Source organism: Lepidochelys kempii, chromosome 9, assembly GCF_965140285.1.
Source record: "Lepidochelys kempii isolate rLepKem1 chromosome 9, rLepKem1.hap1, whole genome shotgun sequence".
In the NCBI taxonomy this organism is placed as follows: domain Eukaryota; kingdom Metazoa; phylum Chordata; order Testudines; family Cheloniidae; genus Lepidochelys; species Lepidochelys kempii.
The window spans coordinates 64,949,516-64,965,364 of NC_136388.1; the positions used below are offsets into that span (position 1 = coordinate 64,949,516).

Here is a 15,849-nt window from a genome sequence, read left to right on the forward strand (position 1 = left end):
CAGTGCAAATATTTGTAATAAAAATAATATAAAATGAGCACTGCACACTTTGTATTCTGTGTTGTAATTGAAATCGATATATTTGAAAATGAAGAAAAACATCCAAAAATATTTAGTAAATTTCAATTGGTATTCTATTGTTTAACAGTGCAATTAATTGCAATCAATTTTTTAATCGCGATTAATATTTTTTAATCATGTGTGTTAACTGCAATTAATCAACAGCCCTAGTTTAATGATATCTAAATAACATGGCAATAGTACTAAAAGTACAAAGGATTTGACTTGTATTTAGTATATTTAAAGCAGTTTCACCAAATCCTACCCATGAAAACCCAGAACAGCAGAGTAGGGGTTAAGAGGTGTCTAAGCCATTTTGATCGCCTGGCAAAGGGGATAGGGATTGAGTGGGAAAGAGAAACTACAACAGAGGATCTTTTCACACAGAAAATCTCAGTACACACTGGCTTCGTACTTCATAGGATATGCAAGGGACAGCACAGCGAGGCAGGCTGAGAATTCCCAAAAGAGTTTTAATTTACAACTTTCAAAAGAATAAATTAAATCAGAGCCATGACCATTCCAGCTTTCTGAACATTTGTAGTTCTTCCTCACCCTCAACTTTTAAAAGGTATGAAGTCCTGTTTTGTAGGAAAACACATAAACTAGGACGGCCCCTCAGCGGGTGAAGAGGATCACCAGCTCACAGTGCATGGTTTGGGGAAACATGTCAACTGGGACAGCCAATAGAGGGGCAGATGGCTCTCTCACAAGCTTCTTCCCAGAGTCTGGTGGGCAGCAAAACCTATAAAAAAAGAAGGAGCAAAAGGCATCAGTTTCCCCATTAATCCAGAGCCAGAGGAATGTTGTCTGTGTTTCTAAAATCCTTCCCCTCTCCATTTCCTTTTCTTTAGTAATAGCTGACCCATGAAGAATCAGAAGATATATTAAAGATACTTATTATTTGGGAAAGAACAACCACTCAGACTGACACTGACACTGGGTTGAGGTCTGGAACCTGCTCTCTTCAGTCCTGGATTGTCATAAATATAAGGGGAAGGGTAACCACCTTTCTGAATACAGTGCTATAAAATCCCTCCTGGCTAGAGACAAAACCCTTTCACCTGTAAAGGGTTAAGAAGCTAAGGTTACCTAGCTGGTACCTGACCCAAAATGACCAATGAGAGAACAAGATACTTTCAAATCTGGAGGCGGGGGAACAAAGGGTCTGTCTGTCTGTGTGATGCTTTTGCCGGGAACAGATCAGGAATGCAGCCTTACAACTCCTGTTAGTTAGTAAGTAATCTAGCTAGAAATGCATTAGATTTCCTTTTGTTTAATGGCTGGTAAAATAAGCTGTGCTGAATGGAATGTATATTCCTGATTTAATGTCTTTTTGTAACTTACGGTTTTGCCTAGAGGGATTCTTGATGTTTTGAATCTGATTACCCTGTAAGGTGTTTACCATCCTGATTTTACAGAGGTGATTCTTTTACCTTTTTTTTAATTAAAATTCTTCTCTTAAGAACCTGATTGATTTTTCATTGTTCTTAAGATCCAAGGGTTTGGGTCTGTGTTCACCTGTACGAATTGGTAAGGATTCTTATCAAACCCTCTCCAGGAAAGGGGGTGTAGGGCTTGGGGGGATATTTTGGGGGAAGACATCTCCAAGTGGGCTCTTTCCCTGTTCTTTGTTTAACACACTTGGTGGTGGCAGCATATGGTCCAAGGACAAGGCAAAGTCTGTACCTTGGGAAGTTTTAACCTAAGCTGGTAAAAATAAGCTTGGGGATCTTTCATGCAGGTCCCCACATCTGTACCTTAGAGTTCAGAGTGGGGAAGGAACCTTGACATGGACCAACTCCAATAAAGCATGGCTAATCTGAATGATCAGAGACAAATTTAAGATTTGATTTCTCACAAAACGCCAGAGCTAGGAAAGGCTTTATACCGTTAGAAAATAATCCTAGGTTTTGCATTATCTAACCATCTTCATTGTTCTTCTGCAGACCTTTCGTTGTCTGCTATATGGCCCTGACACCGCAAAATACTTAGCCATGTGATTAACTATAAGCATGTGAATGGTCCCATTGACTTAATTTGCCAGATGGGAACCTATTTTCTTTACGGTGAATATATTGGATACAGTAACCCAGATGAAGGCATGCTGCTTGTTTGATTCAGTGCCATTAGAATAAGTTTTGCATTATTTTCTATCCATCTATGAATGCATTTAAGCATCTCACTTGCTTTCCCCCCTCCCCTCTTTTTGAACAGCAGTTCCCCACTGAACCCACATCCTCACTGAACTCTTTACAGTGACCCGGAAGTCTTTTATCACAATGTGCAACTTGTGAATAGACACACCAGTAGGCACACAGGTGTAGTAACTGCTGGGCGGGCAGGGCTGAACCTTACAAGGCCAACCCCAATAAGGTTCAGACCAAATGAAAACCTCCCCAAGCAATTTGTTGTGCTCTTTTCCTCTGGGCATGGCACGTCTCCCTCATAACAGTAGAGACAAAACCAAAAAAAAAGGGCTCCTTCTCACTCAAGGAAGTTCCTCATGGCTTCTCTTTCAGGCTTGCAGGAAACATAGATCAACGTACGGATGGCCTCGCAGTTTTGAATGGCCTGCACCACACGATAATCTGAGAGCAGAAAAACATCAGACATTTACATAGAAAAACACCCACAGAATAGAGATTTTCCTAAGAACTGGTCAACATTTTCCTTTTAGGCCAGCATCACAGAACTACATTTGGATGACCAAAACCAATCACCCTTAACAGAGGGAAAATAGAAAGGCAGCAGGGGGAACAGACAGTGCTCAGGCGCAAGGGAGTTTACATTGTTAGGGTCCAAAGTGGCAGGTTAGTGTCACCATTGCAAGGCAGACCACACTAATAGGATGCAAGCTTGTTCAGGCAGAGCACTGAAGTGAGGGAGCTTGTCTCATCTTCCCAAGGAATGAAGGGTGGCAGATGAATTTACTCACCAAATTGATGAGAAGCATGCACAAACTCCCATATCAAGACGGATTTAAAAGATTGCAACTGTTTAAAGAGGAAAACTGGTAAAGGCCATAGAAAAATAATGAATGGTATAGAGAAGGTAGATAAGGCAGTGCTACTCAACCTCTCTCAAAACTAGAGCAAGAGGGACATTCGATGAAATTGAAAGGCATCATATTTTAATCCAATTAAAGGAAATACTCTTTCATACAATGCACAGTTAGCCTGTAGAACTCATTGCCACAATTCATAATTGAGGACAAGGTTATTCTGTAAGTGCCTACTGCAGAGTTTCTTGCACTTTCCTCTGAAGCACCTGCTGTTGGCCATTTTGATGCCAGCATGCTCAACTAAATGAGCTATGACAATATGACACTTCCTACGTTTCTATTTAAAGTTTTTTTTCTTTTCTGTATTTGTTCCTTCAAAACAAGAGAGATATTGTCAGGTCTCAAAAAGAAAGAATATGTTCTCTTACGGAGTCCAGCCCGGAATGGGTTCACCACTGCAACAAGGAGTCGGTCATCCTCTCGTGACATCAGGAACTGCAGCAACACCGTCTCCGCCTTTCCACTGTGATACCCACAGTTTGAGACCCCTGTGCAGAAAAATCATTCACCCAAATGCTCCCTGCAGGCACAGAATCAACCCCACTGGAAGATGAAGAGAGAGGACCCTCAGGCACAGCAAACCTCAGGGTCTCTCATCCCAAGAGGGTGTCTCCCTGAGAAATGCATACCTGGCATAGGGATGCTTTCCATGTCAACACAGAACATCTTAGGGATTCTCCCTACCTGCACCCTTCTGGATCATCTCCTTCCCTTGCCACTTTACCCCAGTTTTCCTCTAAAGATAAGTGAACATTGCTGACTTTCCATGTGGGGAGCCGCAAGTTCTTGTCCATACCCCCCATCATCTAGACTCAAAGCCCTGAGGTGTGTGTGTAACCCAAGATGGCAAGCTCGTCTGGGAGTGTGGGTCAGAGCACATGTTAATCTTTGCCCATTTTGCAATGTGGAGGTAGAAAAGGCACAAGGACCTGACATCAAGTCTAGATAGTCCTCCACTGCCATTCCCACAGCCATTCTCTCATCTCCCTCCATTCTCTTTAGCCACCAAGACCATTTCATGCCCCTTTCACGTCACAGAGTTAATAGAAACAGGGGGAGGAGCATTGTTGTGAAGTAGGAAAAGGAGGAGTGAGGTGGTTATACCACAAAGCTTCTCCCCTTTACTGGAACATCTGCAGGCCACCTTGGGACTATTAGGAGCCCTCCACTTAGGAGATACTTTGTATTTTTCAGCAATGGATTTTAAACTCCTTCCTCACACCATTGAATGTTGCATTCCATTTGGCATCCTCTACAGCCTGCTCCACCACCTCGACACCAACAACCTTATGTGCTTGGCAAGCCAGACAGAGACCAATGGCACCTGGAAGACAAGAGAGAGAGGAAGAAATTCAAGGTTTTAAGATGAAGAAATAGGGAGCAAGACAGTGATTAAATTCTGGAGAGACCACATCCTTCACACCCAGAATAAAATCATGACCTTGTCAAACAGACTTGTGTCGACCCCACTGCATTGTCAGTTCTCACCAGTTCCACAGCAGACATCAAGAAGGACAGTGTTCTTATCAGCCCGGCTTAACTTCCCAACTATCTGGTACAGAACTTCTGCCCCAGCTGTGTTGATTTGGAAAAAGGCATCTGGAGAGATGTGAAACTTCAAGCCCAGGACTTCCTCAAAGATGTATCGTTCTCCATAGAGGAGCTGATAGAGGGATTGCTGCTGGGAACTTCCAGTCATGATGCTTGAAGGGGATATAACAAGAGAATCCATTAGAGAACAGGATTTTCAACAAAGAGCCAATTTATTTAACGTCCTTTTAGTACAGTGTTAAAACACAGGGAGAACATTCCCCCACACCCCACATCCATTGATCTAGACCAGATCTCGATCTAGAGCAATTCTCTAACTGATTTCTTCTCTAATCTAAAGCACCACCTTTGAGTTATTATTTTCTGTGAACACTTTAGGAAGTTGAAGTGATCATTTACAAAACTTCTGTCACTTTCAAAATCTGGAATTAATGGTTGTGGTCAAAACAGAAGACTGGGAGTGAGACCTTCTATTTGTAATCTTGGGAAAGTCACTCCAGCTTTGTTCTTTAGTTTCCCAATCTGTAAAAGAGGGGTAAAATATTTATTTACCTGCCTCATAGGAGTTGTGCAAGGCATAATTTATTAATGTTTCCAGAGTACTTTGAAATAATCAAATAAAGACATAGCCACCCTAAAATGGTGTCTGTAGAAGGGCTGCCCAAACAAATATCACTATTATTTGTCAGTCTCTGAAAGAATTGTCCTGATGGGAGCATAGTTGGATTGCAGGTTTGAGGATATGGGTAAGAAATAGGGGGTAGCAGTGAAATTCCATTTTCAGTATTCCTGTTGCCTCTCCCTCCACTTTCTGACATGATGCAAGTTTTATCAGGTGAGTGAAGGGGGGATCCCTTTCCCCAAGCCCCCTCTCCCGAACGACACGGCCGGGGCCGGGACGAGAGAAGCAAAGCAGCTTGCTTCCGGCCCCCTGCTAATCCCCTGGGCCACTTTGAGACTGCGGGGCCCCTAAAAGTGCCCCCCCACAGCTCCTGCCTCCCAGACCCTGGTGGGGAGGAGCCTCTGACCGCCCCCAAGACCCTCTGCCCCTTATCCAACCCCTCGGCCCCAGCCCGGCACCCTTAACACCCTGCTCAGAGGTTCTGTCGGTTGCAACACGGTGCTCCAGGGAAGTCTTGGCAGGACGAACCCAAAGTTTCATGGCATGGCACCTGTTTATATAGTGATTTCTCTTCACTGGGACAAATGAGTTTTGCACCATCATGCTGTAATCAATTATCGTTTGACGAGTGCTTGTTTTCTTAAATTGCAAAAAGAAAAGGAGTACTTGTGGCACCTTAGAGACTAACCAATTTATTTGAGCATGAGCTTTCGTGAGCTACAGCTCAAATTGTTTTTCTCATTTTTTATTTTGTTCTTTCATTAGTCTCTCAGGGAGTTACCCGATGCTGGTTTTGATCACAGCTATTTTGTCCCCATTGATAGGCGCCTGTCTTATTTTTAGAGTCGTCAATCTGCCCTCCTCTGACATTTAAATAAGGGCGTGTTGCAATCTCCTGGCATGTTTACGTCCGTCCTCGATTTCTCCCTAGGATATCTGGTCCAGTGATGGCCTTCATACTTATCTTCTAACACAGATGTTCCTCATTCACACACAAAACAGGACTGATTTACACAGAGCATTTGAACAGGAACATCAAATTGCAATGCAAGAGAAAACAATCATTGCATTCATAGAATCATAGACGATTAGGGTTTGAAGAGACCTCAGGAGGTCATCTAGTCCAACCTCCTGCTCTTTTACTTATTTTAGAATGCTAAACCTACAACAAAGTAGTGACCCTAAAAGGTCTGTTACTGCCTTGAAATCAGCTTCAGACACAAAATTCTGGCTGATGCATCTCTACCAATGGCACACCAGGCCATTCCTTTCTGCTCTCAGAAAGGGTGGCTGGCAGGACATGGTCAAATTATACGTCAATACATTTAATACATGCTACATTATTATTCTTCATAATTATGCAAAATACAAACAAATTCCTACTACTAAACAGTCAGGGGAGAGAGAAAGAGTAAAGAGATCATGTTGCCTTCTTAACACTCCTTATTTTGAAAACCCTCCATGGGCTTCCTCCAGCCTACCTCACAGACCTCGTCTCACTGCACTAATTGCTCTGTCCACTCTGACAATGGTCTCACTTTGTCACATCCCCCAATCTTACCCTTATTAATCAGATTTTGTCATTTGAGATATCCATCCTGTATCTTCCACCAGATCATCTTTCCATCTATTGTCACCTCTCTTCGGCAAACATCTTAACAGTGTTGTCCGTTGCACTGCTATACATATTGGAAGGGAAAATCTGAACAGCTCATACACATTGATTAACCACCTAGGCAACAGAATTCTACATGTTACTGGACAGCTCATAATTAATCTGTGAAACTCTCTGCCACATGGTATTATTGAGGCAGAGCAATTAAGAGGACCCATAAAAAAGGATTACATTAAAAATAAGGATAAGAATGAAAAAAGTATATAAACCAACGTATTTCAAGATATACACCAACCACTTGCTCTCTGGGTTTAGCATGACCTTACTCTACAGACAGGTATACCATAATTTTCTCTTGTTAGGCTTCTTACACCTTTGTCTGAAACTTCTGGTATTGACCTCTGTCAGAGACAGGCTGGCAAATTAGATGGACTTCTGGTCTTACCCAGCATGGCAAGTCTTATGTACCTATGATGTTGTTTCCCCCTTACCTGTGCCTCTTAATTTCTCTCTTGTTCTGTTATTATTTCTCAGATTGCACTCTAGGGAAACCATCTCAATGTTTCTTTATCCTGCCCCAAGAGGTTCGGAGAAGGGAGAGCTGAGCACAGCTGACATCAGGTAAGTACTTGCTGTGTGAGCTGCTCTAGGGTTGGCATGCAGCCATCTTATCAGGTGATGAAGCCAGTGCTTCAAGCTGTCAACAGAGTAGGCAGAAGCATAGCTGGATTACACTGGAAGGGCTAATTGCACTTGGTGCAGTTGCTGCACCAGCGTTTGCTATCTACACTAGCACTTCAGCAGTGCAGAGTCACATGTTGAAATGTAGCAGCAGTGTGCTATCCCTCTGAAGGTGTGAACATTTGCATCACTGGGAGTAACTGTGTGTGGTGTGTTAAATGCAAAATGGTTGTGCTGGGGACTTGCCAGTGTAGCTGAAGTTACAACTTTCCTTTTTGTGTAGACAAGGTCTTTGTTAAACTTTGCTACTTTGGTTGTGTAGATCAACCCTAGACACTGATCTGTGCACACTTGAACTCTTCCCACTCCAGAGAGTGAGTGGTTAGTTCTTATTGTTGTAATTTGGTTCCCGTACAGTTATGAACACCTGATCTGCAGTCAGAAACGGTGCAAATTCCTTGGGCTCGCACAGCATATGCTGCATAAGTTCTATACCTCTCTTTCCAGGAGGACTCCAGGCCTGCAGCCCTGTCTAGGCTTTTTCTCCTTCATCCACCTTTTCCGCGTCCTTCATTCCTCCCAGCCACCTGTCTGCAGTGCTCATCTGGTGCAGTGCTCAAAGACGCCTGTTTCAGACTCAGCGGCCAGCAAGCGCACAGGCGTATCAGTCTCAGTGAGCAGGAGAGAGCCATCCCAGAGCTGAAACCCTGGAACCAACACCACACAGTGACTCCATTATTAATATTCCAGATAGTGGGGAATTCTATAGCAACACAAACTATACAACAATGACATGAAACAGACAAAAGCTGGGAGAAGCGTTGCTTTGGCCACCACCTTGTGTTTTACCAACTGTGCTGTGTCTAGAAATATTACGGTACTCAGTGAAATTAAAAGGCAGCAAGTTTAAAACCAATCAAAGGAATTAAAAAAATACAAGGCATAATTAGCCTGGGGAACTTATTACAATAAGATATTATTCAGGCTAATAACTTAGAAGGACTAAACATATATAGAAATAATAAACATATCGAAAGTTACAAAAAAGCAATGAAAAGAAGACACCAGTTCAGCCTGCCATATCTGAATTGCCCTAACAAACATAGAGAGTTGTTTCAGAGTAACAGCCGTGTTAGTCTGTATTCGCAAAAAGAAAAGGAGGACTTGTGGCACCTTAGAGACTAACCAATTTATTAGAGCATAAGCTTTCGTGAGCTACAGCTCACTTTATCAGATGCAAGTGAGCTGTAGCTCACGAAAGCTTATGCTCTAATAAATTGGTTAGTCTCTAAGGTGCCACAAGTCCTCCTTTTCTTTTTATAGAGAGTTGTGACACCCCTCCTCGAGACGGCGCAGCATCTCAAGGGGCAGGGAGAGCTGCAAGTGAAGCCCTGAAGCTTGAGCTGCTAGACTTACGTGCAAAGTGTCTCTATTTAGGATGGAGAAAGACTCCCCTGGCCCGCCCCACACACAATATTTTTCGCCCAGTCCCCTATGGAGTGTCTCCAATGAGTGGCAGTGTCCAAAGGTGCAGCCCTATATGTCTCTCCAGATTTCTCTCTCCATTTAATATCTTCCAAATGCTGACGGGTCTACAGGGAGGCAGCACTGAGGAGATTAGGGCAAGGGGAACCAGTGCCACAGAGACCCAGAGAGAAAATACTGGGAGAGAAGAGACTGGAAGTGGGCACTGAGAAGAGAAGGAAACGTCCTCCCCTCCTGACTCCCTCTCTTGGGGTTTAGCAGTATTTGCAAAGCTGAAAATGTGTGTACATTTTACACACTGTGCTTAGTTAAAGGAGCACCATCAAGGATTAAAGCCCCTCATCCTCAGCCCTTACCTTTGTTGCCAACACCCCAGCAAACCGCTTCCAAATCGAATTAGCCTCTAGTGTTAGGCGCTTTATTTCCCCACTTGCAACGGTAGTGACACTAGATGGCGCAGTTGTTTCCTGGTTTCCAGGCACCAGCACAGTGACGGCACCTACCCATGACATAGCAGCTCACTTAGCCTTCGGCGGCTCCTTAAAGGGATAGAAAAGGTTAGATTGCATCCGAGGAAGTGAGCTGTAGCTCATGAAAGCTTACGCTCAAATAAATTGGTTAGTCTCTAAGGTGCCACAAGTCCTCCTTTTCTTTTTGCAGATACAGACTAACACGGCTGCTACTCTGAAACCTGTCATTAAAGGGATAGAGAACTGCTCTGCAATGTCTTCGGAGACGAAAATGTTGCTGATTGTTAAATGTGCCCCGTGGGTCGCTTCCATTCTACTCCTATGGCTACCATACCATTTATATAGCACCTTCATTCCCAAATGATTCCATGGCATTTCACAGACTCTGTACATACAGCTCCACCGAGAGGCTGCCACTTCTGGGTTAGAAAGTGGAGCAATGTTTGTGTGTGGGGAACGTTTGGCCAAGCAGGACAAGGCAAACCTCTGTGCCAGTGAAAACTGCCAGGAGGTTTGTAATATCTACACACAGCTTTGGTTTTAAGGTTCCACCTCACAAAATAATCTGCTGTTTGAATGCTGGTGAATAATGAATAGGAGTCAACTTTATGCCATCTCTCTGAAATGTTCAGAGTACAGAATTGTTGAATATTTCAAAACCCTTTGTGCCCCTGTAGCCAGACAGCCAGCCCCCCCCCCCTCAGACCAGCATTGCTGGAAACACAGGAGGAAGCCGGAACAGGGCACTTAACATATATTCCAGCACAGCCTTTGAAGCTGTGAAAGCACAGGTGTGCTGCTACAGTGTGCCTCTGGGAACAGATACAACGATTAAGCTCACAGCAGGCAGAGGCCCTGTGACAGACATGGCTCTTAGCCCCTACTAAATAGCGTGATGCACACACACCAACATCCTAGGTGGGAAAATATTTACCCTGATAAAAGAAATGTCCAGTAGTCGACACTTATTGTTTCTCTCCCCTGCAAGTGTAAACTACTCTTGCGAAAGCTGGCGTCACCCAGACAGACCAGCCTCAATTTGGCATAAGAAAGGAGAAAGAGAATAAAGGAGTACAGAGGTATAAGTAGGGGACCTACAGCACCATGATTTTGGAGTGCTTTTCACTATCTATCTGCTGGTCAGATAAGTGACAGCCTCCCAAGGCTTCTGCAGCTAAGAGGGTCCCTAAGCCTTGTCCCTTATTCGTCTTTCCGCGGAATTGAGTGACCGATCCTGGCTTGGCACCGCTGGAATCGAGAGATGCAAGGAGGGTAAGAAGCACCCACACCTGATCTCCTATCTTTAGTGTACACATATTTTGAAATAGAGCTCTATACTTTGTTTTCTTTCTTTGGGATTGTGGCTTCAGTTTTGTAACTTGTTTGTGTGTGTAACATCTCTACATTTAAATAAGTAGGCACTAGCAATTTTGTAACCACATGATTAGAATCTAGCTTAATAAATTTTGATAACCATTTGTGCATAAGCCTGACTTGTTTTCTCTGGTTTACTGTAAAGCAGCCAACACAATTAAAGAACCTCAGCCGTTTTGGCTCTAAAGCCTGGCCATTAGGTGAGAGTACTAAGAGCCTAGCGTTGAGTTGTGCCGCCTCCACGGCGCAAACTCTTGGGGCACCTGTCAGTCAATCCTGGCTGCCCGCTGCGAAGGAGCTCTGAGCTCTAGCAGTTAAAGTCACGGGTGGTTAGGACCTTGGAGCATCCGTCAGCCTAGCCCGGGCTGCCCGCCGCGAAGGGACAGTGCGTCCTAGCGGTTAAAGTCATGGATGGTATAAACAGGCATAGCTGGCACCTCACCAAACATCCTTGGCCGTCGGCTAACAGCCCCCAAGAAATGAGAAGACAAACATTGCTGCAGCAAGATACAACTGGCTAATATCTGGTACTGAATAATAACCTGGTATGGAATCACATGCCCCAAGTTCTGGGAACCACCCTGAAGATTCAGATGATAAGAACACTCCAAATATCAGGGAACCTGCTGGAAGAGTGGTTTTAAAGCATTAGCATTCTGTAAATGATACCCACTGGTTAGCTTAGTTCCAGCTATGCTTGATGAGGGAGACTCCCCTTTTGAGGGGAGAAGGGGCACCCTGCCCCTTTGGATTTGTTGAACCATCCTGCTCTGGAGGGCAAAGCCACTGATGGTGCCAAAAGCTCATGAAATCCAGTCAGGGCTTTTGTCTCTGGACCAGATGCCTTGGATATCTGTAACTGTCATTGTATTAGTTGCACTGTGTTCTCATTTGCTTCATCTCGAGTTTAACAGCAATAGATAAATATGGACAGTTGGAGCAGGGGCTTGGAAATGATTCTCTCTAGCTACCAGTTTCCAGATGGAAAAATCAGCCAGGTCCAGTTAAAGAGCTTAGCATTGGTCTCACTCACTAGTTGAAAAGACTTCAACTATATCCCCTCCAAATACCTTCCTGAGAACTCAGACTGCAAGTGATAGTTGTCTTATTAAACCAAAACCACAAATAAGGTGTAAATAAGACATAAAGTTGTTTATGCAGAATGGACTGAGAAGTAAAGAGCAGCACTGGGTTCTACAATGCTTTTTGAGTGAGTTTCACTGGGAACTTTGATGGTTCTTTACATGCCAGTCTTCATTCTTGAGCTATCTTCTGATGCTTTCTATGCATGAAAATACATACTGTTTCCTGCAGAGATGTTTTCATTAAGCTTGTTAGGGACTACACAGATCTGAACATTGCAGTCTGGCCTTGGGATTCTCAGCCTACCTGCATACCAATCTTTTCTGGAAACTTCACCCACATTTCTTCTTTCACCCTGCACACTAGTAAAAGGGAGAGTTCTCTGGATGCTGACATGGCAAAGGGTTTAGTATTTGGTACCAATTTAATATTATATTCCCCATCCTGTTTTCCCAATCCTTGGAATAGTTTTTGGAACCTCTTAATAAATTCAGATTTCAGGTAGAGTCTCATTTTCTCTCTCCTCTCCTGTGGTGGGATTCAGCTACTTTGGTGACACCACATTGAATGCAGAGAGACTCAGGCCACCTTGATTTCCTGCCATCTTAGAACTTCTGAACTTCTCATTAAAGAGCTCATCCTGTCCTGTCAAAATGGTGGCTCTAAGCAACTAAAATTAACCCTAAACTCCAGACACTGCAAATGTTTAATCCCTCCCTAATGTGAATGGCAAGAGCTGAGCTCAGAACAAGTATCTGAGACATGTAGGTGTATAGTCACATGCTTATACCTTCGTTGGGAGAGGCTGCTGTCTTGAACACCATGTTTCCTTATCAGTTAATTAATTTTACCTCAGATGCTGTCAGTCCGTGCTTCGCAACCTGTCGGTTGAGAAAGGGGAAGAGAAGACACAAAAGAGAACAGGCCTCATACTGAAGCACGGATCTGTAACATAACAGCATCCGATGAAGTGAGCTGTAGCTCACGAAAGCTTATGCTAAGATAAATTGGTTAGTCTCTAAGGTGCCACAAGTACTCCTGTTCTTTTTGATAACAGCATAAACATCCCTGGAAATGCATGTTGTGCAGCAGACCCTTGGGCACGAAGCTCAGAAGCCAGGCTGCAGTTAGGCTGCCAAGAATGGCCAAGTGGACATGTAGCTTCCACCAATCACCTTGCAAGCATGCACAGCCTCCTGGCTTGTCAGAAGTTCCTATGCCTGCTCCTTCTAGGTGAATGTCCAGCAATAGCCTGCATGTAGGAGGAGGAGCATTGTAGCTTCCATTGCTGGCTAAAGAATCGTTTCACTGAGGGACATCAGTTCCACTCACACTAACGCTCCATAAGTCATTTATTTATTTTATAGAGGTTCTCTCAGCTGTGGGATATAGTCATAGTGTCTCTACTTGGACTGTATAGTCATGTGCATGAATCCTCATAGAGGAAGCTCCCTGGAACAGGACCCTTGCTGACTATTTGTATATGAAAGTGTATTATTGTTTGTATTACAATAGCCCCTAGAGGCCTCAGTCGAGATCAGGGCATCATTGTGCTCCATACTGTGCGTACACATAGCAAGAGATAGTCCCAGTCCCAAAGAGCTTTCAGTGCTGGATGCCCTACACCAAACCTGGAAGGCAGAACAGAAGCGCTCTCTCTCTCTCTCTCTCTCTCTCATTAACACTCTGGTTTTGCAGTATTTGCGGTAACTGAGGTGGCCCCAGCCTGCAGTTCAGTCACAATGGCTGGGGCCCTTCCTGTTCTGCAGGTTCTGTCCAAAATTTTGAAGAACCTGCACGTGGAACAGCTGGGCAAATAGGCCCTCCTCTCCAGCCAGGGCTCTGTGCTTCTCACGGATGACAGAAAGGATGCAGGTTGCTTGGGAAAGATCAGAAAGAGACAAGTTAAATGTCAAATCCTCGCTTTGCTACCACACTTCAAAACTTCTCCAGAGATGGAAGAAATATGCTTTGATGCTCTCCATATCCACAGGCAACAGAAACAGGAAGGCTTTGCCATTGAAACAGTCTAGCATTATGCCAACCCGGTACCACCCTAATGATATCACTGTTATGGGGGAAGAGAAAGCAGCTTCCTCCAGCAGTTTTGAAAACTTCCTCACTGCCATGGAGAGTGGAGCCACTGCCTGAATCACCTTCACTACTGACAGGAGCGGAAAGCTGCAGGTCACACAGGAGTTCTGTGCCACAGCCTGCTTTCCTTCAGGGTAGAGCATTGTGGACAGGACAAACCACTGTCTGAGGGCTCTCCAGTGACACAGCACGTCACTCAGGAACAGGGAGCAAGTCTACTCCATGAATCTGTCCTCAAACGATGAAAGCCACATAAACCACCTGGCTTGAGGGAAGCCAGGTCATTGTGATAGAACACTCATGGAGCAAGAGTGCTCAGCAGTTCTAGAACTGCTGCTCAAAGGCCCCAGTTGGGGTCAGAGCTTGGAGGCGGCAGTTGGAGGTCAGAGATGGCGGGTCTCAACCGGAGGATGCTGAAGGTGGCCATGGAGCACTATCTCTCTGCTGGTTCCCAGACTGCAGATGAGGTGTTAAGGCCAGAAGAGAAGCTGGGAGAGGTAAGTGCCGGGCACATGGAGAGGGTGAGGTTGGGTGGGGAAGCTGGACTGGAGGCATGAGGCTTTTCTGTGGGGTTGGCCGGAGGTGAGGCTGGGGGAGATTGGAGAAGGGTTTGTGAGGTGGAGAAGCTGGAGTAGAGGGGTGGGACTCCAGACTGGGGAAGACAGAGGGCAGAGTGTATCAAAGTTGAGCAGGTGAGCAGTGCAGGAGGCTGCCATGGAGTATGGTTTCTCTGCCAGGTCCTAGACGATGGCTGAGCTTGCAGGGGGGGGAGAGAGAGGAGAAGCGGTGAGGATTTTGGCTTCCACGGGTGGGGCTGCGGGAGGAGGAGGTGGTACATTTGAGTCCAGTGGGAGGGAAAAGGTGACACGCACCCTGGACATACTTTTTAAAGAAGTTGGACAGTGATGCATGCAGGGAGGGCACTTCCCTCCCTCCCACCCCAGCCCACAGTTTCCTGAATGTAATGATAAAAATCTTTTCAAATGTATCTTTGCTTCCTGGGTTGCTCTGAGTTTTTTGTTGGTGTCACCTGGATAGTTACAGATTAGATTTTAAATAAAGTTATAGGGCTAGATACTCAGTCTCACTTTATCCCAGCCTCTGGCTTTAACCCACAGTTGCAATGTACTTTTTCCCACTGATCTCAGTGGGCTTTGTATCAGGCCTTAAGACATTTCAGTTACTGATGTGAGGGTAGTCAGCACACAGAGGTCTCAGTGACCTCAACTACACATGCAAATTCTGTGCTCAGAAATAGAGACCAGCCTTTAAATTTCTCACCCTTAGAAAGCTGTGTCATTTGTTCTCTGCTAGAAACTAATGTTTGAGTTACTAAACTTAAAGGGTTGTTTATGATAATTGCTATGCAAATGGATTATTAAAATGTCAGCCTGAAATCCCATGACTGTGTTCTCTTTCTAGATCAGTCACAGACGACAGTTACTAGGCATAGGACCTACTCAGCTCTTGGAAATGCCACTTGGTGCCAAGCTCCCCTTGCTACCAGGCTCCAATACATTGTTCTATAGAACCAATCTGGGTGAAAAGGTAAAAAATTAAATATAGAGAGGGGAAAAGCACATCTCATTTTCTATACTCCTCACTCCTGCCACTAAATATGCAGAGTATGCTGGAGAATAACATAAGAACATAAGAATGGCCCTACTGGGTCAGACCAACGGTCCATCTAGCCCAGTATCTTGTCTTCCGACAGTGGCCAATGCCAAGTGCCTCAGAGGGAATGAACAGA

General features: G+C 44.6%; 1 protein-coding gene across 7 annotated transcripts in view; it reads right to left on the reverse strand.

Annotated features, from left to right (window-relative positions):
• Positions 1-482: 482 nt before the first annotated feature.
• The window catches only part of TRMT2B (tRNA methyltransferase 2B), a 57,102-nt gene continuing 41,735 nt past the window's right edge, over positions 483-15,849 (reverse strand). For 2 of the 7 annotated variants that reach the window (XM_073360821.1, XM_078854231.1), the window contains exons 2-8: positions 8,089-8,300; positions 6,859-6,976; positions 4,613-4,827; positions 4,347-4,448; positions 3,493-3,612; positions 2,552-2,651; positions 483-805 (exon numbers count right to left, since the gene is read on the reverse strand). In XM_073360821.1, coding sequence (XP_073216922.1) covers positions 679-805; positions 2,552-2,651; positions 3,493-3,612; positions 4,347-4,448; positions 4,613-4,823 — 660 coding nt within the window. In that variant the 5' untranslated portion in view covers positions 4,824-4,827; positions 6,859-6,976; positions 8,089-8,300 and the 3' untranslated portion in view covers positions 483-678. The other 5 variants (XM_078854230.1, XM_073360820.1, XM_078854232.1 and 2 more) reach the window with 5 other exon arrangements.